This window comes from Prionailurus bengalensis, chromosome B3 (assembly GCF_016509475.1).
Source record: "Prionailurus bengalensis isolate Pbe53 chromosome B3, Fcat_Pben_1.1_paternal_pri, whole genome shotgun sequence".
In the NCBI taxonomy this organism is placed as follows: Eukaryota; Metazoa; Chordata; class Mammalia; order Carnivora; family Felidae; genus Prionailurus; species Prionailurus bengalensis.
In genome coordinates, this window is record NC_057355.1 from 107,067,152 (window position 1) to 107,092,793 (window position 25,642).

The 25,642-nt window shown below is 39.5% G+C and overlaps 2 protein-coding genes across 5 annotated transcripts in view; one reads left to right on the forward strand and one right to left on the reverse strand.

Moving 5' to 3' along the window:
- LOC122469165 (JNK1/MAPK8 associated membrane protein) overlaps nucleotides 1–11,303 on the forward strand; it is a 30,578-nt gene extending 19,275 nt beyond the window's left edge. For 2 of the 3 annotated variants that reach the window (XM_043556278.1, XM_043556279.1), the window contains exons 6-7: nucleotides 835–911; nucleotides 9,900–11,303. In XM_043556278.1, coding sequence (XP_043412213.1) covers nucleotides 835–911; nucleotides 9,900–10,118 — 296 coding nt within the window. In that variant the 3' untranslated portion in view covers nucleotides 10,119–11,303. The remainder of the gene's footprint in view (nucleotides 1–834; nucleotides 912–9,899) is intronic. The other variant, XM_043556280.1, reaches the window with a different exon arrangement.
- Nucleotides 10,397–25,642, reverse strand: part of CCDC175 (coiled-coil domain containing 175) — a 77,518-nt gene continuing 62,272 nt past the window's right edge. The window contains exons 16-21 of one of the 2 annotated variants that reach the window (XM_043556276.1): nucleotides 22,759–22,911; nucleotides 20,005–20,107; nucleotides 16,736–16,779; nucleotides 15,218–15,380; nucleotides 11,135–11,262; nucleotides 10,397–10,587 (exon numbers count right to left, since the gene is read on the reverse strand). In XM_043556276.1, coding sequence (XP_043412211.1) covers nucleotides 11,177–11,262; nucleotides 15,218–15,380; nucleotides 16,736–16,779; nucleotides 20,005–20,107; nucleotides 22,759–22,911 — 549 coding nt within the window. In that variant the 3' untranslated portion in view covers nucleotides 10,397–10,587; nucleotides 11,135–11,176. Of the gene's footprint in view, nucleotides 10,588–11,134; nucleotides 11,263–15,213; nucleotides 15,381–16,735; nucleotides 16,780–20,004; nucleotides 20,108–22,758; nucleotides 22,912–25,642 lie in introns of those variants that run through there. The other variant, XM_043556277.1, reaches the window with a different exon arrangement.

A 25,642-nucleotide genomic window follows, 5' to 3' on the forward strand; every position in this document is an offset into this window, starting at 1 on the left:
CCTTTAAGGTTTGTTGATACACGAACTTTTCTAAAGAGTAATTAAAACTGAATAACTGTTACATTTAGCATTTCTCAACCAATCCTCTACCTGGATCATGAAACAAAATTATTTGAGTATTTTCTCAATCCTCCCAAGTCAAGTTTGGTACATACTAGTATCATTCTAGATGCATAGATGGAAGTTAATTCTTTACATTCAGTGGATGCCTTAAGGCAGGGGTCTTCAAAGCTAGGCCAAGGATTGTTTTACATTTTTTTAATGTTTTATTTATTTTGAGGGGTGGGGAGAGGGGCAGAGAAAGGGAGAGAAAGAATTCCCAAGCAGGCTCTGTGCTGTCAGTGCAGACATGGGGCTCTAGCTCACCATTCACTTTGTGAGATCATGACCATGACCTGAGCTGAAATCAAGAGTTGGACGCCTAACTGACTGAGCCACCCAGATGCCCCAAGTTTTGCATTTTTAAATGGTACGGGAAAAAAAGTAGTTAATTCTTAACATGTTAAAATTATATGAAGTTTGGGTTTTGTTGTTTATAAAGTTTTATTGGAACATAGCCACACCCATTCATTTATGTATTGTCTGGCTGCTTCCCACTGTAACAGGGACTTGGGTGATTGAGACAGATACTGTATGGCCCACAAAGCCAAACATATTTAGTCTCTGGCTGTTTTCAGAAAGTTTGCTGACCCCTTTTAGGGCATTAGGGCTTAAGTCTCTCATGGGACTGGTTGAGAAAGTTTTCAACTATGGGGAGAATTATACTGTTTCAATTTTTTGATGTTTTATTCAAAATATTTAATTTTCAATATAATACCCATGTTTGTTTTTCAGATTATGCCTTTCCATACATTATATTAGTATTATCTTTGGTTACTCTGGCTGTGTACATGTCGGCTTCTGAAATAGAGGTAGGAAACCTTTTTTCCTTTGTTAACAGGTTGTTTTTTTTTTTAATAGATTTGACAACTGAATAGGAAAATAGTACATAAATAGTACTCCTGATTGTTGTTGTAATCCTGTAATCCTTGGTGAATGGCACTCAGTAGCTGTTAGCTGGTTAGTTCAGTTTATAAAAGGTTGTATGTTACACTGTATATGCTTGGGAAGTCAGTGAAGTAGTAGGCTCGACTATTCAGCATCTTGGAGAAAAAAACTATCGTTTCACAAAATTGACCCACATAGAAAATGTTTAATTATTGAAATGTTGAAAGTTGTTAACACTATTTTGAAGGAAACATAAAATACTTTATTGTATGTAGAATTAATTTTACATTTTATTTTATAATGATGATGACTAAGTCATCAAAAATTATATACATTCCATACCCTTCTATATTTTGTTCCCAATTTTATCTTCTTGATTATGGATGTTTACTTTCACACTCTAATATCTAAGATTTTGGTGATTTGAAAGAACATTAATAGTCACATTAGTTTTGATACTGTTCCTGTTTTGAGATCTCCATTTTGTGCCTCTTTTTAGTGTTTCAGTGGAAGGCCACTGTTTGAAAGAACTCTTTGAGTTATTCCTTTAACTTGAAAGGAATAAAAGTGTAAAGTGTCTTAGTTCTCCTCCATCCTGCTTGCTAGTCTATTGCCTGGGCACTGTCTTCAACCGCGTACTGTAGTCGATAAGATGTGTGCTTTCTCTTAATTCTTTCTTTAAAAAAGTTCTAGAGTTCAGAGACTATTTTGGAGTCCTTGTTGTTGCTCTTTTTTCTATTATGTTACTGAAAGAATGAGAGGGAATGGCTTTCAGGTAGAATAATAGAGGAAATACACAGACTATTTTTATGGTGATTCAAATGTTTTCATTTGTATACTGTCCCCATTTCTCCTTTGTAATCTTTAATCAACATTACAAGGTGTTTAAACGACTTCATTTTGTCACTTTTATCAACTCTAGGGAAAGACTTGAAGGAGGAAATGATTGGATATTTCAATAAAATAAAGCTTTTAAATTCTTGTTTATTATCTACAACTACTGTGGATAGTTAAATCAGCTTGAAACTTATTTCTCTGCCCCAGGAATCTCTCATGTATAAAATGTTTGTGTACTTCAATTAGACTCTATAATGAATCAGAAACAGGGACGTGAATCAGGAAAAGAAAATCTAATTCTAGATGAGTTGATGAGTTGTTTAATAAGAGAACGTTGGTAACTAACCTACTGCAAATTACATTTCAGTATGTTTAATAGCACCTTCAGATACTACTTTTGTAATAACTTGGTCCCTCCAATTTCTACATGTTATAGAACTGTTTTAAAGATGAAAGGAAATCACAGTGTTCATAGGTCATTTCTGTTCCCTTCTAATTATGCAGGCAGCAGACTCGAGGAATACTAGAGACTGAGGAAGTTGGGTGTAGGTACCTCCTACTTCCCACCTGTAACCCTCAGCTACAGTGGATCAGGGCAGGAAGCAGGCACATAGTATGGGATTCCCTTCTAGTTCCTATCTCTCAGAAGAAACTGGAGTGTTTCCAGGGTTGAATGCTGGTGTGGACTAGAACTTAAGAGACATGGGCTCCTGTCTTGGTGCTGTCCCGGGAGTGCTTATATGGCTATAGGAAGCCTCAGTTTCCAGTTTCCTCATCTGTAAACTCGTAGCTAGAATGAGTGATTTCTTAGGTCCTTTTTAGGTCAAACATTGTATAATTCTGAGGTTAAGATTTTGTGTGGAAACAATATATTTTATTTTTATTGAAGTATTAACATACAGTGTTCTGTTAGTTTCAGGTGTACAATATAATTACTCAACAAGTCTATACATTACTCAGTGCTCATCAAGATAAGTGTATTCTTAATCCCCTTTATTTCCCCCACCTCCCCTCTGGTAACCACCAGTTTGTTCTCTGTATTTGAGTCTTTTTTTTTTTTTTTCCTTCCAGTCCCTTTTTATCCTTTGTTTCTTAACATATGAGTGACATTGTATGGTATTTGTCTTTCTCTCAGTGGTTTACTTCACTTAGCATTATACCCTAGGTCCATCCATGTTGTTGCAAATGGCAAGATCTCATTCTTTTTTATGACTAAGTAATGTTCCCTTGTTCATCTATACGACACCTTTATCCATTCATTTATCCATGGACATTTGGGTTGTTTCCATATCTTGGCTTTGTAATTAATGCTGCAATAAACGTGAAGGTGCATATGGGGCGTCTGGGTGGTTCAGTCAGTTGAGCGTCTGACTTCGGCTCAGGTCATGATCTCACAGTCTGTGAGTTCAAGCCCCCGGGTCAGGCTCTGTGCTGACAGCTCAGAGCCTGGAGCCTGCTTCAGATTCTGTGTCTCCGTCGCTTTCTGCCCCTCCCCCACTCATGCTCTCTATCAAAAATAAACATTAAGAAAAAAATTTAAAAACAAAATGTGGAGGTGCATATATCTTTTCAGATTAGTGTTTTTGTTTTCTGGGTAAATACCCAGTAGTGGAATTTGGTTATTCTATTTTTAATTTTTTTGAAGAACCTCCATATTTTCCACAGTGGCTGTACCAGTTGGCATTCCTACCAGTGGTACACAAGGGTCCTTTTTCTCCACCTCCTTGCCAATATTTGTCATTTCTTATGTCTTGGATGTTAGCCACTGTGGCAGGCATAAGGTGATTTCTCCTGGTGGTTTTAATTTGCATTTCCCAGATGATCGGTGATGTTGATCATCTTTGCATGTGTCTGTTGTCCATCTGTAAATTTTTTTCGAAAACCCTTCAGGTCCTCTGCCCATTTTTTAATCGGATTGTTTCTTACAGATATATCACTTGCAAATCTCTTCTCCCCTTCATTAGGTTTCCTTTTGGTTTTGTTGATGATTTCCTTCACTGTGTAAAAGCTTTTTATTCTGGTGTGGTCCCAATACTTTGTTTTTACTTTGTTTCTCTTGCCTGAGGAGACATGTATAGGAAAATGTTTCTTTAGCCAAAGTCAGATTACTGCCTATTTTGTTCTAGGAACTTTATGGTTTCAAGGCTCACATTTAGGTCTTTAATCCATTTCGAGTGTATTTTTGTGCATGGGGTAAGAAAGTGGTCCCGCTTCATTTTTTTGAATGTAGGTGTACAGTTTTCGCAACACTGTTGAAGAGACCGTCTTTTCCCCATCGTGTACTTTTGCCTTCATGGTCCTAAATTACTTTGCCATATGTGCAGGGGTTTATTTCAGGGGATTCTGTTCCACTGATCTGTGTGTCTCCTTCTGTGTCAGTACAATACTGTTTTGAATACTGTGGCTTTGTAGTATATCTTGAACTCTGGGCTTGTCATACCTCCAGCTTTGTTTTTCTGTCTCAGGATTGCTTTGGCTATTTAAGGGTTTTTTTGGTTCCATATAAATTTTACAATTATTCTAGTTCTATAAAAAATGTTGCTATTTTGATAGGGATTGTATTAAATCTGTAGATTTCTTTGGGCACTGTAAACATTTTAACAATATTGGGTCTTCTAATCCATGAGCATGGAATTTCTTTTCCATTTGTTTGTGTCACCCTCAGTTTCTTTCATCAGTGTTTTATAATTTTCAGACTACAGGTCTTTCACTTCCTTGGTTTGTTTTTTTTAATTTCTCATTCTCCTACTTCATTATTAGTGTATAGAAATGCAACAGATTTCTGTTTATTAATTTTGTATCCTGCGACTTCACTGAATGCATTTATCAGTTCTAGGAGGTTTTCAGTGGGTCTTCAAGGTTTTCTACATAATACAGTAAAGCCTTGGTTTGTGAGCATAATTCCTTCCAGAAACATGCTTGTAATCCAAACTACTTGTATATCAAAGTGAATTTCCAGAACCATTGGCTCAGTTGTGATCATGTGACATTCACTGTCACTTACTACTCGTATTGCAAGACATCGATTGTTCATCAAGTTCAAATTTATTGCAACTGTTTGCTCATCTTGTGGAACACTTGCAGAACAAGTTACAATCCAAGGTTATACTGTATGTCATCTGCAAATCATGTAAGTTTTACTTCTTATCAATTTGGATGCCTTTTATTTTTTCTTACGTGATTGCTGTAGCTTGGACTTCTGGTAGTATGTTGAATAAAAGTGGTGAGAGTGAACATCCTTATCTTGTTCTGGATCTTAGAGGAAAAAGCTTTGTTTTTTACCATTTAGTAAGATTTAAGCTGTGGGGTTTTCATATTTGGCCTTCACTATGTTGAGGTATGTTCTCTCTAGACCTATTTTGTGGAGAGGTTTTATCACAAATGGATGTTGTGCTTTGACAAATAATGCTGTTTTGCATCTGTTGAGCTGATCCTATGGTTTTGATGTCTTCTCTCAATGTGATATCGCATGTTGATTGATTTGCAAATATTGAACTTGGAATAAAACCCACTTGGTTGTAGAGAATAATTTTTTTAGTATATTGTCCCATTTGGTTTACCAGTATTTTGTTGAGGATTTTTGCGTCTGTGTTCATCAGAGATAATTGTTGAGTAATTATAATATGTAGATGTGTAACATATCTGTAGTTTTTTCTTTTTGTGGTATCTTTCTCTGGTTGTGGTATCAGAGTGCTGGCCTCACAGAATAAATTGAGAAGCTTCCCTTCCTATTTTTTGGAATAGTTTGAGAAGAATGGGTATTAACTCTTCTTTACTTTGTTTTATTCATTTATTTATTTATTTATTTAGAGAGCACAAGTGTGGGGGCAGGGAGAGAAAGGGGACAGAGTATCCCCAGCAGGTTCTATGTTTAGCGTGGAGCCTGATGTGGGGCTCGATCTCAGCCCTGAGATATAACCTGACCTGAAGTTGAATCAGACAATCAACTGAGCCACCTAGGCAACCCCTTAACTTTTCTTTTAATGTTTGGTAGAATTCACCTGTAATGCCATGTGGTCCTGGACTTTAGTTTGTTGAGAGTGTTTCAATTACTGATTCCATTTCATCGATAGTAGTTTCCTGATTCAGTTACCTGGTATGTTTCTAGGAATGTATCCATTTCTTCAAGGGTGTCCAATTTATTGGTGTATAATTTTTCATAATCTTTTTTAATCCTTTGTATTTCTGTGGTATCAGTTATTTCTCCTTTTCTAGTTTTATTTCAGACCTCTCTTTTCTTGATGAATCTGGCTTACCGATTTTGTTGATCTTCAAAGAACCAGCTCATGGTTTCACTGATCTGTTGTTGTTGTTGTTGTTTTTAACTCTCTTTTATTTACTTCTGCTCTAGTCTTTATTATTTTCTTCCTTCTACTGGCTATGGGCTTTTTGTAGCTTGTTTAGGAGTAAGGTTATTTGAAACTTTTCCTGCTTCTTGAGGTAGCCCTCTGTTGCTATAATGTTCACTCTTAGAACAACTTTTGCCATGTCCCAAAGATTTGAACCATTGTGGCTTTTTTTTTTTTTTTACTTATTTACATTATTAAATACAATTTATTGTCAAATTGTTTTCCATAAAACACCCAATGCCCATCCCAACAGGTGCCCTCCTCAATGCCCATCACCCACTTTCCCCTCTCCCTCCTTCCCCCATCAACCCTCAGTTTGTTCTCAGTATTTAAGAGTCTCTTGTGGTTTGCCTCCCTCCCTCTCTGTAACTTTTTTCCCCCCTTCCCCTCCTCCGTGGTCTTCTGTTAAATTTCTCAGGATCCACATATGAATGAAACATATTGAACCATTGTGGTTTTCATTTGTCTCATGTATTTTTTTAATTTCCTCTTTGATGTCTTGGTTGACCCATTCATTGTTAGTAGCATGTTATTTAGCCTCCATGTGTTTGTGTTTCTACATTTTTTTTCTTGTGATTGATTTCTAGTTTCATACCTTTGTGGTTAGAAGAGATGCATGATAGGATTTTAATCTTTTTAAGTTTATTGAGACTTGTTTTATAGTCTGACATGTGATCCATTCTGGAGAAGGTCCCATGTGCACTTGAAAAGAATTTGGAATCCATTGTTTTTGGAAGGAATATTCTGAATATATCTGTAGGTCCATCTGGTTTTATGTGTCATGAAAAGCCACTGGTCTTACTGATTTCTGTCTGAATGACGATGTATCCATTGATGTAAGTATAGTGTTGAAATTAACTATTAGTGGATTACTGTCACCTTTCTGTCTGTTAATAGTTGCTTTATGTGTTTAGGTGCTTCCATGTTGGCTGCATAGATATTTATAATTGTTATATCCTCTTGTTGGATTGTTCTATTATTATGTAGTGTCCTTTTTTGTCTCTTGGTACAGACTTTGTTTTAAAGTCTGTTTTGTCCGGTATAAGTATTGCTATTCCAGCTTTCTTTTCCCTGTTTGCATACTTTTTTTTTCCATCCCTTCACTTTCAGTCTGCGTCTATCTTTAAGTCTGAAGTAAGTCTGTTAAAGGCAGCACTTAGGTTTTTGTTTTTTATCCACCCAGGACCCTGTGTCTTTTGACTGTAGTATTTAGTCCCATTTATACTCAAAGAGATTATTCCCATTTTCTTACTTTCACTGCTTTCTAGTTTTCTGCTCCTTTTCTTTCTCTGCCCTTGTGGTTTGATGGCTTTACTGTTATGCTTAGAGTCCTTTCTATTTATGTATCTATTATAGGTTTTTGATTTGTGGTTACTGTTATGTCCATATATAACTCCTTATGTGTATAGCAGTCTATATTAAGTTGTGAGTGACTTTAGTTTGAACCCATTCTAAAAGCACTAAATTTTTACTCCCCTCCCCACCATTTTATGTATATAATCATACTTTACATCCTTTTATGAATCCCTTGCCTGATTTTTTTTTTTTCCCTTGACTGATTCTTATAGATACAATTGATTTTACTGCTTTTGTGCTTTAATTTCCATACTGGTTTTATATGTGATTAATCTTTTATTATATTTTTGCATTTATCTGTGACATTTTTTTCCTTTCCTAATTTTCTGATTATGGCCTTTTCTTTCCACTCAAAGAATTCCCCTGAATATTTCTTGTGAGGCTGGTTTAGCAGTAATGCACTCCTTTATCTCTCCTCCTATTCTGAATGGTAACTTTGCTAAGTATTCTTGTTTTTGTTTTTTTTTCCTTTCAGCACTTTGAATATATTATGCCATTCCCTTCAGTCCTTCAGAGTTTTTGCTGAAAAATCAGCTCATAGGCTTATGGGGTTGTTTTTTAAATATGTACCTGCGTTCCTTTCTCTTCTTGTAAAAATCTCTGTCACTACTTTTGCCATTTTAATTACTATGTGTCTTGGTGTGGACCTCCTTAGGTTGTCTGTTTCCTTCCCCAGATTAGGGAAGTTTTCAGCTAATATTTCAGATTTTCTGCCCCTTTTCTCTCTCTTCTCCTTCTGGGATCCCTATAATGTGACTATTATGCTTGATGGTATCATTGAGTTCCCTTAACCTATTCTTGTTTTTTAGTGTATCTTTTCCTGGTTGCTGTTCAGCTTGGCTGCTTTCCATTATATACATCTTCCAAATCATGGATCCTTCTTCTGCCTCCTCTAAATTATTGATTCCCTCTTGTGTATTGTTCATCCCGGTTGAGTTCTTCATCTCTGACTCTGAGATCTTCTACTCTTTTCTCAAGTCCACTGAATATTACTTTGAGTTGTTCATCATGCATATTATCTCTGTTTCATTTGGGACGTATTCCTCTGTCTCCTCATTTGTGTATTTTTTTCCCTCCACGTATTAGATGCTAGTCCACTATATCTCCTGATCTTGAAAGCTGTGGTCTTCTGAAGGAGAGGTCCTGTAGTGCCCTATGGCACCCTGGTCACCAGAACCAGGCACTTCAGGGGTGTCTCCTGTGTGGGTACCTATGTCCTACCGTTGTGGCCGAGCTGCGTTTGCCTTCAGTCAGCAGCAGTGGCCCCACTTCATCTGCTTGGGGCACACCGGGCAGGGTTTGGTGGGTGTGCTTTTAAAGTGCCAGTCCGGGGCCGCTGAGAGCCTGCAGTGTGGCAGTCCTAGCGGTCAGACCAGATGCCTGACCCCATTCTGTCTTTTGGGGCTGCAGTTGCACCTGTCTCCAGGGCGTTCTCCCTGCCTTGTCTCCTGAGAGGTTTTCATTGGTTGGTGGGGCTGGCAGTCCCACCAGAGAGGCTTGTTCCCAATCTTTCTGTTGAGGCTACATTAGCATGGATCAGCAGGGTCCTTCCTCTGCACATTTGGTTATAAGGTTCGGCTATTTGGACTGCAGGCACACTCGTGTGTGTGATTATCTTCCCTTCTCCCCAGGGCAGGAGCCACTCTGGGGTTGCTCACAGGGTGTGTTGGGACATGGTGCTAGCAAGACAGTTCTGCTGGTTCCTGCAAGTGTCTGGGTAGGAGTGGGGAGAAATGGCATTTGCCAGCTCTTTTGTTCTTGGAGAAGTTTCCTAAAGATCCCTGCACTTCTATTGGACATTCTGAGATTAGTAAATCTCCTTCACAGATATCTCTGGTGCTTTTCAAACTGTTGCTTCCATGCTGTATCTCTGCCAGGTTAGGCTGGCTCTTTAATGGCTGGGACTGCTCAGTTTCTCTGTTGTCTTCTGGGGCTCTTCGAGCTAAGCGCCACCAATTATAAAAACTCGCAAAGTGAAGGCCCACTATTTTTCAAAGCCTAACGTTATGGGGACTCGTCCTCCCAGTGCTGGACCCCCGTGCCTAGGGTTCCTGGTGTGAGGTCTGAAACTTTGACTTGTGGTGTCCCTCCTCTTTATGGTTAGTCTCTCCCTTCTTACCCTTGTTGATGTGGCCTCCTCTCTACAGTTAACTGTGGAAAATCCTCTGCCAGTCTTTGGGTCATTTTCAGAGTTAGTTGCACCGTTGTGTCTGTTACCTCAGTGTATCCATGGGATGAGGTAAGCTCAGGATCCTCCTGTTCTGCCATCTTCCCAACAAATAATACATTTTAAATTATAATTAATAAATTATCTAGTTTATTTAGCCTGATAATCTGTATTTGTTTTCTCTCTTTTATAACATTATATAGAATTGCTATGATCTTCTGGTGAGAAAGAAAAGACTTATTGTTCTCTTCAGCCACTGGTTACTTCATGCCTATGGAATAATATCCATTTCCAGAGTGGATAAACTCGAGCAAGATTTACCCCTTTTGGCTTTGGTACCCACCCCAGCTCTTTTTTACTTGTTCACTGCAAAATTTACCGAACCTTCACGGATACTGTCCGAAGGAGCCAATGGACACTGAATGTAAGAGCCAAAAAACCTAAAAAGTGTTCCTTGTAAAAAATATAAAATGTATTAATGCCCTTCTGTTGTACATGGAAATAAGATGGGGTTTGTTTGTTAACAGCCTTTATGGTTAGACTTGGAAAAATATAGTAGATATGCTATAGCACACTGGGACACTACAGGCTTGTTAGGAAGCGCTTGCCTCCTGTAACAATATTGTTATTCTTTAGAGCAAAACCATGTTTCTGGAATAAGCCGAAATCTTTAGCATTGACCTAATTTTGCATGTATTTGTTTTTCAAGTGTAATTATAAGGACAAACATACCTTGGTGGTCTGCTAGCAATCATGGAAATGAAGTACGTTGTTTGTTGTTATCTATTTATTTTTACCAATACAGTATTTTGATTATAAAACTAGAGCATAATTTGTATAACAGGTTTTTTGTTTATAGGTGGTTTGGTTGAAAACATCTTCTGGTTGTTTCTGTTAAGAAAAACAATAAAATGTTTACAAAAAAAAACCTCAGATGTTCTGACATTTAATTGTATTTTGCCACACGAATTGTGGAAATAATTCAAACTATTTAGTAAGAGTATTCCTTTCCCAAATGAATAAATACATGTATTCACATAGTCCCTCCTTCCTAGGTCTCCTTTTTAAAGGCTGTATACCAGGGCCATATTTTATTGATCCTGAAACTTTTTCACATGTGACATCTCTGAATTAGGATGCATCTCAGAATTGATGCCTTCTTAGATTTAACAAAATACAGAATATATACAATACGTAGTTTTCCTGTGGTTGTTGATAGGTGTGCTGTGAATTTTATGCTCTGAAGCCTTTAAGAGACTCACGTGGAACCAAAATAAGGTTTAGCACTTAACCTGATAACCTTCTAAACAACACAAATGGATAAACATGGTCAGATTATTTACCAATTCTGCTATTCAGTGGGGATTATGCAGGCTTGTTAATCTCAAACTTAAAAATTTCACTGACCATTGCAAAATCTGAAAGAAAGTGCACTCACTTTGTGCCTTTTGAATTCACAGCAGTTGTATCTTTGAAGTTACTATTTTTTCTCTGCTAATGCGTTTTTCATGGTACATTCAACCACGGGGGGGTGGACTTTTTTTATATGAACGTGTTTCTTCTTTTCTGTAGGAATAAAAATAAATAAGAATTTTATGTATCTCATACAAGTTTGGGTGGTTATTAGTGTCCATTAAAATTCTAAATTTCCCAAAGAATCCTCAGTTAGATGACTGTATAATCTGGGACTTGGGGGTGGCGTAGAGCCTGGGGAGTCATTATCTGCTTACCAGTACCATATCTGTCCCGTTACATTTGGAACCATTTTAACAATTATCTCCTTTGATTTCCTAGTCTAGCAGAAAGATGTGTATGCAAAAGGAAAAATCATGTAAGTCATTATTACATTCCTCAAATGCAAAGAATTTCAGGAATACTTAAAGCAAATTAAAAATGCAGATATATATTTAAGAACAAGATCAGAACAATTCATAGCAACTGTGGTTGTTAATGTTAGTAAATAATCTGTTGAAACACGGTCATTAAAAATATAAAAAATGGGCACCTAGGTTACTCCATCAGTTACACATCATACTCTGGATTTTGGTTCAGGTCATGATCTCATGGTTTGTGAGTTCAAGCCCCACGTCAGGCTCTGCACTGACAGTGCGGAGTCTGCTTGGGATTCTTTCTCAAACATTTAAAAACACAACAACAAAAAAAAACAAATTGCCCTTGTCCTAGCTCAGGTTTGTTCAGTTTTTACTTAGGTACTCATAGGCAATCATAACCCTCACTGCTATAGTGCATGGTAATTATTTTCCTAACCAGTGCTGGATAGGTAATTTAAAGGTCAAAATATTTTTACTAATTTGGGTCAATTGATTAACAATTACATGTTATATATTTGTCTAAAACTATTGGGTTGCAAGACTTGGCTGACAGCATATACAAATTTGCTCTTTTAAAATATCCCTCGGTCTAAAAGTCTTCTGTACTACACATACCAAATGAAGATATTTAGTTAATATAAATATCTGTAACTTTAATACTTTTTAAAAAAATAATCTGTACTCGGTTACTATTTGATTTAGGAATACACACTAAGAACTTGTTTACTTTTTGCCTTAACAGTCCTTCTTCCAAATAAAAGGTAATCTTAGTTTTCAAGATGAATTCTGGCATTTCAAGTTCTGACAAGCCGTTCCTCCACCTGTGCCAACCGGTACCCACGGTAGATGTCTACTCAGCCAGGCTACCGTGGTCCTTGGCCCAGGGCACGTCTACTGCCCTTTCAGGAAGACATCCTTCTGTATTCCCAACACCTAAAAAAAGGCTTAGAGGTGTCTCCTTTACCCTCTCATAGCCACTCACTAGAAGGAATCCCTTGTATTCTAATCAGCTCTTTGCTTGTTTGCCCTGACGATGTACATACTTTGAGGTTCAAGAACTGGGTCTTATTCAACTCAGTAACTGCAGCATTTGCTCTAGTGCCAGGCTCAGAGGTGCCCCCATCTGTTACTGAAGCTAGTGCAGTGTTCCTGAAGGAGAGGGCCAGGCCCTGCAGGGCTACAGTGACAGATTATGTCCAGAAGAGAACAGGAGAGCACTGTTGAGCTGGAAGAGATCAAGGGCTTCTCTACAAGCCCCATCACTTGAGAGAGGCCATTCAAAAGGGAAAATCCAAAAGCCAGATTACAGGTGGCTCAGAGATGATTAAGTAATCCAAGGGGTCAAAGCTGACTTACTTCCTTAGGAGGGCCATAGATTTCAAGAGATCTGATGAGTGCCTAATTTGGGTCCGATGCTTTGTAACTTCCTGTTAACTATCCATATTTTACAATCAGGGAACCTAGGGAGTAGAGGTTAAATAACACATAGGAAGCAGGGCTGAGATCTGAGCCCAGGTCTGCCTACCTTCAAAGCCCACATCATGCTGATGCTCTTCTAGGAGCAGAGATAAGTGGAGTTAGGGAAACCAGAAACATTCAATGTCAGCTCCATTTCAGAGACCTCTCCTCCCCCCCACTCCTCCCCCGGATTCCTTAACTGGGTCAAAGTCTCATTCCCTGTTAGGTTCTCTCACAGTTCTTCTGCTTCACCTGGGAAACCCCTATGACAACGCATTTTACATACATTTGTAGGATAACCGATTCTCCCACGATAGCAGAAGTGAGAAGACCAGAGCCTGAGGAGTTCTCTGACCCACACACTCTGCAACTGGCCCAGAATGTCATAACATTAGCACTGACCACTAACTTCCCTACTTTTGACCCTTTTAACCTTGGAACAACCAGAGAAAGCCAGATATGCTTACTAATTAATGACATACCATGTCCTCCTAAGCTGCTCCCAGCTTCCCCATGCTAACAAGCTCCAATCGGAGCACATCAGACACCTTCCCTGTTTTTTCACATTACACCTTTCCCATTCCCCTGCCTTTGGATCTCTGCAAAAAGCAAAGGATGGCGACTCATTCTCTTGCTATACCAAGTTTTATGCCTCAGCTTATTTCCATTTAGCTGGTCTTCCTTTATTTTCACACTGTAATATTCCCCTTTCCATATAGTTATCAATGAGTCCACAAAATATGTGAAAAAGAGAATATGGTATTAGTGGGCTTAGCTTTTCAATCTAATCTATTTACATTTGCCCCAACATGAAAGATCCCATCAGGTTTCGGACAAAGATGGGAGACTCATTCATGTGAAAATAGTGCAATTGATGCTTTGAGGTGATTTCACTTTTTAAATTCTGCTTGATATACAGTTGCTGGGGATGTCCTAACTTCCCAAAGAAAATTTTACAAAGTGACCAGGGCCCATCAGCAACCCAATATGCACTGATACATAATAAGTATCACCAGGCTGAAGCAGGACCGCAAATCAGCTTTTTGGCTGATAAAGTTTACCCACAAAAGTCTTCAATGGTCACTAAAACATTATTTCTCTGGTCAAGCAGTGCCCTGAGAACATTGGTTTTTACCAAATATTGGAATGTCTTTAATCCCATCACTTTCTATCTTATTTCATTTTCTACAACCCACCTTTAAAATTGCTTAGCTAATGACCTTCTTTAAAATGACACCTCTAGGGGCACCTGGGGGGCTCAGTCAGTTGAGCATCAGACTTCAGCTCAGGTCATGATCTCACAGTTCATGAGTTCGAGCCCTGCATGGGGCTCTGTGCTGACAGCTCAGAGCCTGGAGCCTGCTAAGGATTCTGTGTCTCCCTTTCTGTCTGCCCCTCCCCTGCTTGTGCGCTCTCTCTCTCTTTCTCTCAAAAACAAACATTAAAAAAATTTTTTTAAATAAAATGACACCTCTAATCCGTGCATTTGCTAGATGACATTCTCATTTCACCACTCCATTTCTCCTCTACACTCTATTCTCCTTCCTTCTCCCAGCCCTTTGTACCTCCATCATCCCGTCTTCCCAAGGGATTCCACCCCGGGGATCTCAGGGCTGTCCCTGTGCAAGGACTGACCTCCATTTCCTACAGCAGCCAGAATCTGCACAGAGTTCTGTGGCCCTCACGTCTAACGTGACATTAGAGTAAAAATTGAGAATGAAGTTGATAATCCTCTGGAGAGACTGGACTGCTTGCTCGTGACACAATCATGTTATGTAGAATGTGTTACATCTCAGGAGCCCCAGAAGGCATCACTATCACTGATTTTCAGAGAAGGCAATAGTTGCTGTCTTTAATACTAAACTCAACTCAGGAAGAAAAGGTAAAGTGATGTTTCATATCCTCTGCTTAAGAAGGTAAGAAAGTGTGTAAAAGGGTTTTTTAAAAAGACCTTGAAAATAAGAGTTTTAAAAAACCAGAAAGAAATATTCAGTTATTTAGAAAATTCACATAGGTGGAAGGGATTTGTCTCACACTGCTGATGGACCACATCCAACCCCACAAATGAGAATCCATGTTTAGGTGAAGGTGATATTAACTGAGGATGGACTATCAGAGATAACTACGTTCTTTGGTTAGCTTTTTGTTTTAAGTGCTTTTTTTGATGTTACCAGCCACAGTAAAATAACAAGAGGTTCTTTGTTACCCAGAGCTTTTGAGATGTTACTTACTATGGAGGTCCGTTTTCAATTCCTGTTCCATAAGAAAACGCAGCTCTTCAAGATTCCCTTGTAGCCAAATGCTGATACGCTCAATGTTTTCATCCCTTTCCTGCAGCCTCTCTGTTAGCTTTTTTATTCCTTGCAAAGTCTCACCACCACTGTTTACCAGTTCCTTTAAAAAATAATGTTTTGCGGTGTGTAAATATAAATTCCAACAAAAGAAATAAAAACGTTGAGTGAATCATGTCCAAGACAAAAATATATACGCAAAGTTGGTATTACTCTTGCAAAATAAGTATGCACAGCACATTCACAAAGTCCTGTCAAAGATCTCAGGGGAAAAATGGATTAGCAAAGGAGACGAATGACACTCTCACTGAAGTCCAACTTTTAACTGGGTAGGACGGCGGTGGTGATGGTGGTGGCGGCGGCATAAAAAGCCAGCTCACCTGGCTGGCACCAAAGCAGCACAGAATTGCAGACCATCACCTGGCTGGCACCAAAGCAGCACAGAATTGCAGACCATCTTCTGCATGGCTTACAGCTTAAGAGCTTTAGAATCAGGCTGGATCTGAGTTTTAAAGCCCCGTAAGTTCATGAACTGTTCCGTGTTGAGCAAGTTACTTCAACTCTCTGAGCCTCAGTAGCTTCATCTGAAAAAGGTTAAAAGCTAAGCCAGGATCATATGTAAACCTGAAATACTTAGAAAGTGGCAAAGCAGGATTTAAACTCCATCCTGCCTGCCTTTATAGTGCTGGGGGCGGGAGGGGGGGTGTGGAGAAGCAGCAGGGCTTGGTAACACACGGAGGGCAGATGAACTTCAGACGTGACAACTGTGGCCTCAAATAGTGTGTGTTCAATTTGTGTTTCTGGCTAGGGGGTGGGGGAGTCATTCCCTTTAACCTACTCCTGGTAGAGTAGGAAGACAATTTCCCAAAGGATTACGATTTCATAGTGACATTGGGCCCCGCTAAAAATAACACAAAGGTCCCAAATGGAGTCACTTATGCTGAGCCTCAGATCACCAACGTGAAAATTAATTTAATTACAGTTTGGCTCTCTGGGAAATGGAATCTTACACTGGTCATTCAGGAATCATCTAATCACCCGATCAGCACTAGTTAGGTCATCTGCCTGATAGATGCCTGCCATCAGCTAAAGGCAAGTGATCCTGCAATAACCAGTCTGCTTTTTTTGCTTAGTATAACTTCCCTGTTCCTGCTCCCTTCTGCCTATAAAAGTCCTCTGTTTTGTATAGCTCCTCAGAGCACCTTTTTATCTGCTAGCTTGGATGCTGCTCGATTCATGAATCATTGAATAAAGCTAATATGATACTTAAAATTTACTAATGAATTTTGTTTTTTCAACAACATTTTAAGATGATGGTCATTGTCACTCCCTTTCAATCCTGACTTCCTACACACACACACACACACACACACACACACACACACACACACACACTTATTAGGTAAGTGAATATTTTTAGAAATAAAATATTTATGGAGACAACACAAAAAAGCTCACCTTAACTGTAGTCTGAAATTCAGCCCACAAATCCAAATACTTCCCTAAAATAAAAATTTTCAAAATTCAAAGGTTATGGAAATGTGAAGATTTTTATAAAAGTAATGCTATTTGTTTTCCAAAAATTATGTTTATCTAAAAATTTCTACTTCCAAAATGACCGAAAAACTGGACCAGACTTGCCCTCCTACTATCAGCAAGGAGAAAATATATGAAATATATTTGTTTTCCTATCCTTCGTGACCAACCACCTCCAATCCATACCTTTAATGCCCAGGTCAGAGCGCCCCCGCTTGGCGCCGCCCTGCAAGTGCTGCACACATCATTACTGGGGAAGTTAAGTGCACCTGTGCGACTACACTGGGTGAGAACACCTGCCATTTTGCACCTGATTTCCTGTACACTTTGCCCCATGTGCCTTTTCCCTTTGCTGATTTTACTCTGTATCCTTCACTGTAATGGGCAATAACCATAACAACTTGAGCCCGGTGGATCCTAGCTAATCAATGAGCCTAAGGATGGTCTTGAGGGCCCCTATCATAACACCTGAAAGCTGCAAAATCCTGCTGAGAAAAATAAGTTCTAAACAAATGAAGATATATACGGTGTTCTTGGATTGAAAGACTTAATTTTGTTAATATGTCAATTCTCTCCAAATTGGTTCACAGAGTCAGTGCAAACCCAATTAAGATCCCGACAGGTATGTGTAATTATAGATTAATAAGCTGATTCTAAAACTTATATGGAAATCAAAAGACCTAAAATAGCCAGAATAGTTCCAAGAGTGAAGCACAAGTGTGGAGAACTTACAGTACCCAATTTCCAGGCTGAATATGAAACTACAGTAATCAGGACAGTGTGGTATCGGTGTGAAGTTAGATATTGAGAAGGAAAAGATGCATCAAATGGACATCTGAAAAAGTTGGAGTAGTACAATGCTAAAAAGACAGTCCTTCCAACAATGGTGCTAGAACAACTGGATATACATAAGAGAAAACAATGAAATTCAACTCTTACCCCACGTGTAAACATGAACTTGAAATGAACTGGAGATGTAGACATAACAGTGAAAACTAAAAGCTTATAAAGAAAATACTGGAGAAAATCTTTGAGAACTTGGCTTAGGCAAAAATGTCTTATTACACAGAAAGTACTAACCTTAAAAGATGAAATAAATAAAGCAGACTTTATCCAAAGGCAAGACTTTTGTGTTTTTTTTTTTAATGTTTATTTTTGAGAGAGAGACAGAGCGTGAGAGGCAGAGGGGCAGAGAGAGAAGGAGTCACAGAACCCGAAGCAGGCTCCAGGCTCCGAGCTGTCAGCAAAGAGCCTGATGCGGGGCTCGAACTTACGGACTGAGAGATCATGAACTGAGCTGAAGTTCGACACTTAACCGACTGAGCCACCCAGGCACCCAGACTTTTGCTCTTTTCAAGAAAACATTAAGAAAATGAAAATTCAAGCCTCATACTGGAAAAGGACTCATTTCCAGAATACACAAAGATTTTAACGTAACAACACAAACAACACAAAGCAATAAGCAAAAGATTTGGACAAATGGAAGACTGCATTTTCCAGAGATGGCCCCACAATATATTTCATCCCACATGTGCTTCCCAAAATGTGATGCTGACAACGCCTCCCATTAGTGGTGGCATCTGTGTCCCCTCCCCTTGTACTTGGGATGCTAGCTTTTGGAACATAGCAGGCCAAGCAACTACATGGAGAGTCCAGCAGAGAGCCAGCATCAACATAAGACACACCGAGTGAGTGGGTGGCTCTTCAGATGCTTCCAGTCCCCAGCAGCCAAATTAACCCCAGACATCAAGTTGCTCCAGCTAATGTCATGCAGAGCAGACATGAGGGGTCTCTACCAGGCTCTGGCCAAATTGCCAATTTGGGAGCAAAGTAAATGATTTGTAATATTTGTTATGCTGCAATGGATAATTGGTTCAAGGCACTTCACAAAGGATGATGTACAAGTGGCCAAAAAGCACATGAAAAAATAACATCAGTCATTGGAGAAATACAAATAAAAATCACGATGAAATACCATTATATACCTATTAAAAATGGCTTAAATGTTAACAATTTTAAGTGTTCCTTTTAATTTTTTTTTTAAGTTGGTTCACTTTTGAGAGAGAGAGAGAGACAGAGCGTGAGCAGGGGAGGGGCAGAGAGAGAGAGAGAGGGGGAGGCACAGAATCCGAAGCAGGCTCCAGGCTCTGAGCTGTCAGCACAGAGCCCGATGTGGGGTTCAAACCCACAAACCACGAGATCATGACCTACGCCGAACTCGGATGCTTAACTGACTGAGCCACCCAAGGGCCCCAACAATTGTAAGTGTTTTGACAATTCTGAATGTTGGTGAGGATGGGGAGTATCCCATTGCTAGCGGAATGATAAATTTGTACAACCACTTTGGCAAACTATTTTGGCAGTTTCTTACTGCCAAGTTAAACATACACTAACTATACAACCCAGCAATTCCACCCCTCGGTATTTACCCAAGAGAAATGAAAACAAATATTCACAAAAACAAGTGTAAACAAAGAGTAACCAAAACCTGGAAAAAATCCAAATGTCCTTCAGCTGGTGAATGGACAAACAAAACATGGTAGATCTTCATAATGGAATACTTAATTATACAGCTATAAAACGGAACAAAGCAATGAGACATGCAACAACATGAATGATCTAAAAAAAAAAGAAAAAAAAAGCTAGCTGAGTGAAAGACATGCGGTACGAAAGTGTACATACTCCATCATTCCATTTGTATCTAATCCTTAGTGACGGAATGCAGATCAGTGGGTTCCAGGAGCCGGAGATAGACCGGAAAGTAGCCACCAAGGGTCACCAGGGAAACAAAAATGTTCTCTATCTTACTTGGGGTGGCAGTGGTTAGAGTGGCATGTACATTTGTCAAAACTCATTGAACTTAACATGGGTGCATTTTATTGGATGCAAATCAGTAAAATTTATTTAAATAAAACAAAACATTGGGGCACCACCTGGGTGGCTCAGTAGGTTAAGCGTCCGACTTCGGCTCAGGTCATGATCCCGTGGTCTGTGAGTTCGAGCCCCGCGTCAGGCTCTATAGTGACAGCTTAGAGCCTGGAGCCTGCTTCAGATTCTGTGTCTCCCTCTCTCTCTGCCCCTCCCCAGTTCATACTCTCTCTCTCAAGAATAAAGAAACACCAAAAAAAATGTTTAATAAAACAAAACAGTTATTCTTTATATATAAAGATCACCCATGACACATTACTTACTCTGATGAGCTGTCAGTTGCCAACACAGGTCACCTGACGCGCACTTGAGGTCTTCTTCTCTTTTTTTGTATAGCTCTATGTTGTTCTTCATATATGCAATATACTGGAATTAAAAGCATGTGACTGTTTTAAGCAGTTTAGATACTATAGATTAATTATCCGTGAGTCATTCGGCAAATATTTATTGATCCTCCTCTGTGCCACTGACTATTCTTAGTACAAGGGTAACAGAGCAGAACTCTTGTTAAGCTTACATTCCGGTGAAGGAGATAAGGGGTCTGGCTTCCCAGTCAACATTTAAGCCCCCCAAAACACACCGCATTCAGAATATAATTTGCCGCGAGAAGAAATTAAAAGATATTCTGCTCAAATACATCATGTCCACAAACAAAATATTGCCCTGTACGCAAAATGTGCATGCAGTAAATGTGCCGAGGCAGCCATGCTGCCAGACCGGAGGAGTTTGGTGTAGGACCTCAGAGAAAGGACTTATTGAGACTGGAGACCCCACAGATTTGTTCACTCCATTCAGAGGTTTCACTGGGTTGGTAATGGAGGCAGTAGTGGCTTGGGTATTAAAATCATCACTTTCTGTTCTGACCACCCAATGCTCAGGAATGCTAAACTCTAAAGTCTCTGGGAACTCTGAAAGCATGGGCTTTGGATATAAATTTGGCACTCACCCAGTTTTAAGAGAGGAACAGTCAAATACTAGAAACTACTGATAAAAAGAATCTAGAAAATGGCATCCAGTACTATAGAAGGTGTAGATGCGGAACTGTTTATAAGCCTGTTGTAGGGTCTAATAATGCAGCCTTGATCTTGTCCCAGTCTGTGTGGCTTGTTGGAAGCTTTTGTAGTAAATCAAAGTGAAAACCCTGTAAGTCAAGTCCAAGTCATCATTCCTGCCCCTCGTTGAACGTGAATCACTGTTTGTAGACCTGCCTAGTTCAGCTGCTTTCCCGTAACTCTCAAATGTTTTAACACACTGAATTGTAACTATTTATTTGCGACTTCCTCAGCTAGACTATGAGCTTCCTAAGGACTTGGGGCAGTGTCTTTTTCATCTCTGTATTCATTGTGCCTTCTCCAAGGCCAGGGATTCCGTGGGGGCTTAAAACATTTGCTGAGAGTAGGGATGTAATCAGCAAGACGGAGAGTGGTGAGTGAATACGAGAACAGCACAGGGTCATTCGGGGCCTCGTAGACGGTCAATAGATTAAAGAGAATTTTTAGAATCAGTGTTTTCACATGGTCATCCATTTGCTTACCCATTACTAACGTAGCAAAAACAATTCCAGGTATTTTAGTAAATAATCTATGTCATCTTGATAGGAAGACAGTCTTGTGGAATATTTCCATGGGTAGAGGAAATGCCTTATGAGATTGTTTCGAGGGCGAGAAGAATGAACATGTATTGCATGCGTGCAGGTTACTGATGATGGTGCCAGGGCTCTGGAGCACATTTACCTTTCCAAAGTGCATTAGTACCTCTTATGCCACTTTAATTCTGCCAAAAAACATTGGTCCTCATACTGGTAGATAACTGCTGTGATTTAAATGATGGAAAAAATTACCCAGAGAGGTAAAGCAATGTTTCCCTTAGTGTCTTATTGCTGTGGGATGGTTTTGATTTCTCTAGCTATTAAGAGTTATTAAAAAAAATATAGAACCTCAGTTTCCTCATTTATAAAAGGAACATAATATCTTATCCACCTTAAAGGTTACTGTGAGCATCAAATGGGACTGAATCCCCCTCCCGTGGCACTGTGCAAAACCCTTGGGATCCACTGATACAGATCCTCACCTTGAGGTCAATGTAGTTTACTGGGAAAAAATGATACAATCGATACAAGACAGACAGACAACCTAATGTTTTAAATGGGTAAAAAACTTGAACAGGCACTTCACAAAGAGGTATACACGTGGCCAACAACATATAAATAGATGCTTCATTAACCATCAGGAAAATGCAAATTAAAACCACAATGGGACACCACTACACCCTCCCAGAATAGTTAAATGGAAAAAAAAAAAAACCAAGGTTTGGTGAGAATGTAGAACCAGTGGTGTTCTCACAGGCCCCGCTGGGAGTTGCAATTACTTCAACTTCTTGAGAGATGGCACTGTGCACTAGAATGGACAGTCCACATCCCTATGGCCTTGAGCTTCCACTTGAGGGGTATACCCCACAGGAATATGCACGTATGTTCCCCCAAAATACATGTACTAGAATATTCATGGCAACACTATTTCTAATAGGCCCAATTAGAAACTCTCTGACCCCCCCCCCCCATCCACAAAGTATATAACTGTAGTACAGCCATATACTTGAATACTATACATCATTAGGGATGAACAAACCATACTACACTCAATAATAAAGATGAACCTTACAAACAGTATTGAGCAAGAGTGCATACTGTATCATTCTATACATATAATGTTCAGAAACAGACAAAACTAACCTTTGGTGTTAGAAGCCAGTATAGTGTTACCCATGTGGGAAGGCCAGTGACAGGAAGGGACACAGAAAATATCTGGATACTGTCAGCACTTTGTTTCTTGATCTGCATGCTGGTTACCTGTGTGTGCTCATTATGCGTTTCACTTATGATTTGTGCACTTTTCTATATGTACTTTAAGTTTTATTTAAAAAGTGTCAAGAGCTATGATTTCTTTTTCTCTCATAACTATTACAGGTCTAGGCAACCAGTCAAACCACCATGCAAAGTGAAGTGCTCGTGAACTTACTTTTCTTAATTTTTCATTTTCCAGGAGCAAAGCATCTACTTTTAAGTCATGTACATAGATTTCATTTTCTAAGTTCTTGAGAGTTTCAAGATGGCTTTTGATCTTATGGCTTTCTTGGTCTCGTAAGTATTTGAGTTCTTTCTTCACTTTTTCCTGCTCACACATAAAACCCACAATTAACTCAGAGTTAAATAATCAGGACACCAGTGTATTAGATTGCCCTGAACCACATTCAGAGATGGGGGTCTAATTAATTCCTGAATTATCAGCAGAGGCTATGGGGGAAAACTTGATGTTTAAAACTCCACAGTTGGTTCACTTCTGGGAAGATGGTGCAGAAAGAGGATGCTGAGCTTATCTCAACCCATGGATACACTGAGCCACATCTGTGTAACTATCTGTGAAAGTGGCCTGAAAACTGGCAGAACAGACTTTCACAGAGAGGGGCCACACTGAAAAGGGTAGGGGTGGTAGAGACTGGTTAGGAACCCAAACCATGGCAAAAATAACCACAAAGAGGAGAGACACCACAAGAAGAGAGAGGAACAGACCCCATACCAGGCACCCCAGGCATGAGGGACTCACAGTGGGAAGACAAGTCTCCATAATATTTCACTTTGAAAAACAGTGGGGTTTAACTTCTTGAGTCTTTACGATCATCAGGGTTTGCTTCCAGTACTTTAAAAAACAGTAGGCTTAGCTTTGGGAGAGCTGGAGGACAATAGGAAACTGAGTCCCCACCCTTAAAGAGTCAGCATAACAAATGACACAACACAGAAACAACTGTTTCAAAAGTAAATCTATGCAGATGTATTTACTAATCTCAGAATGTATGCAGAACGCCCCCAGTCAGAGAAAAAGGGATCTTTAGGAGACCGTTATAGAACAAAAGTGCTAGTGGACGCCATTTCTCTTCCTCCCCCACCACCCCATGCTAGTTGGCCAGACACTTGAAGGAAACAGCAGGAATGTTCTCCACCTATCTTGCTGGCAACTAGTGCCCTGCCCCTACATTCCTCTGCAGATCAGCCCACTCAATCTGCCTTACTCCAAAGGCATCCCTCGAAAATGGCTCCAACCATGACGCCAACCATGACACCCTGCAAAACAATCCCAGCAGAGACCAGCACCACTCCAAAGTGACTCCTTCCCTGGGGAGAGAGGAAGATATCCACACATACCAGTGTACCCACAGTCCCAGTAGCTGAACCTTATGGCAGCAACACAATGAGAGTATGCCACTGATCAGTGAGACTGCAGCCCCAGCAGACAGACTGGGGGCAGGCATCTGGATCGGAATGTGGGCCACATGCACCATAAAGCCTCTCAGAGGATGAGGGGGAGCACCCTACAGTTCTATGCAACTATAGCTTCAGCAGACGGACTGAGAGCAGGCATCTGGTCTGAATGCTGATACCACCTAACTAGAAGCCATCAACAGCCCCAGACTGTCTCTTTAATGTCACAGAGACCAAACCCTTCCTGGTGCACCGACAGCAGGCAAAAAGGGCCATTACAACTGACCTGACTGAAGGCAAACGTGGCTCAGCCACAATAGTGGGCTGCACGCAACCCACAAGGAGATGCCACTGAAATGCCTGGTTCTGCTGAACAGGGAGCACTGCATCACAGGACACTATAGGACCTCTTCTTCGTAAGGCCACTACTTGTAGCTGAGTTTTCTAATACATAATAAGAAACAGAGTTAGACAGAATGAGGAGACAGAGGACTATGTCCCAAATGAAAGAACAGGATAAAACCACAGCAAAAGGGCCAAATGAAACAGAAATAAGTAACATGCCTGATAAACAACTCCAATTAATGGTCATAAAGATATTTACTGGACTTGAGAAAAGAGTGGAAGAGCTCAGAGAGACCTTCAATAGAAATACAAAATATAAACAGAACCGGTCAGAGTGAAGAACTCAATAACTGAAATAAAAAATACACTAGAGGGAATCAATAGCAGACTAGAGGAGGCAGAAGAACAAATCAGTGATATGGATGGATGCATGTTATGGAAAACAGCCAAGCGGAACAGTAAACAGAAAAAAAAATAATAAAAAATGAGAACAGGCTAAGGGAACTCAGTGATATCATCAAGCATAACAATACTCACATTATAGGGATCCCAAAAGAAGAAGAGAGAGAGAAGGGGGCAGAAAATTTATCTGAAGACATAATAGGTGAAAACTTCCCTCATCTGGGGAAGGCAACAGACATCCAGATCCAGGAGGTATACAGAACCTTCAACAAAATTAAACCCAAAGAGATCCACACAGAGTAATTAAAATGGCAGAAAGTAGTGATATATATAGATTTTTAAAAGCAGTAAAAAAAAATTTTTTTTTAATTAATGAAGTAAAATAAAACAGTTAAATACGAGGGAAACTCCATAAACCTATCAGGTGTTTTTTCAGCAGAAACTTTGCGGAACCGAAGGGAGTGGCATGATATATTCAAAGTGCTGAAAGGGGCATCTGGCTGGCTCAGTCAGTAGAGCATGTGACTCTTGATCTCTGGGTCATGAGTTCAAACCTCATGTTGGGCTTAGAGCCCACTTAAAAAAATAAAAGTGAAATCAAAGTGCTGAAAGAAAAAAAATGCAACCAAGAATAGTCTTCTCAGCAAGTATGTTATTCATAATTGAAGGAGAGATAAAGAGTTTCCCAGACAAACAAAGTTAAAGGAGTTCATGAGCACTAAAGAGGCCTTACAAGAAATGTTAAAGGGAACTCTTTGAGTGGAAAAAAAACCCCAGCATATCAGGAGTATGAAAACTATGAAAGGAAAAAATTTCACAGGGAAATGCAAACATATAATAAAAGTACATTAATCACTTATAAAACCAGTAAGGAGGTAAAACACAAAAGCAGTAAAATC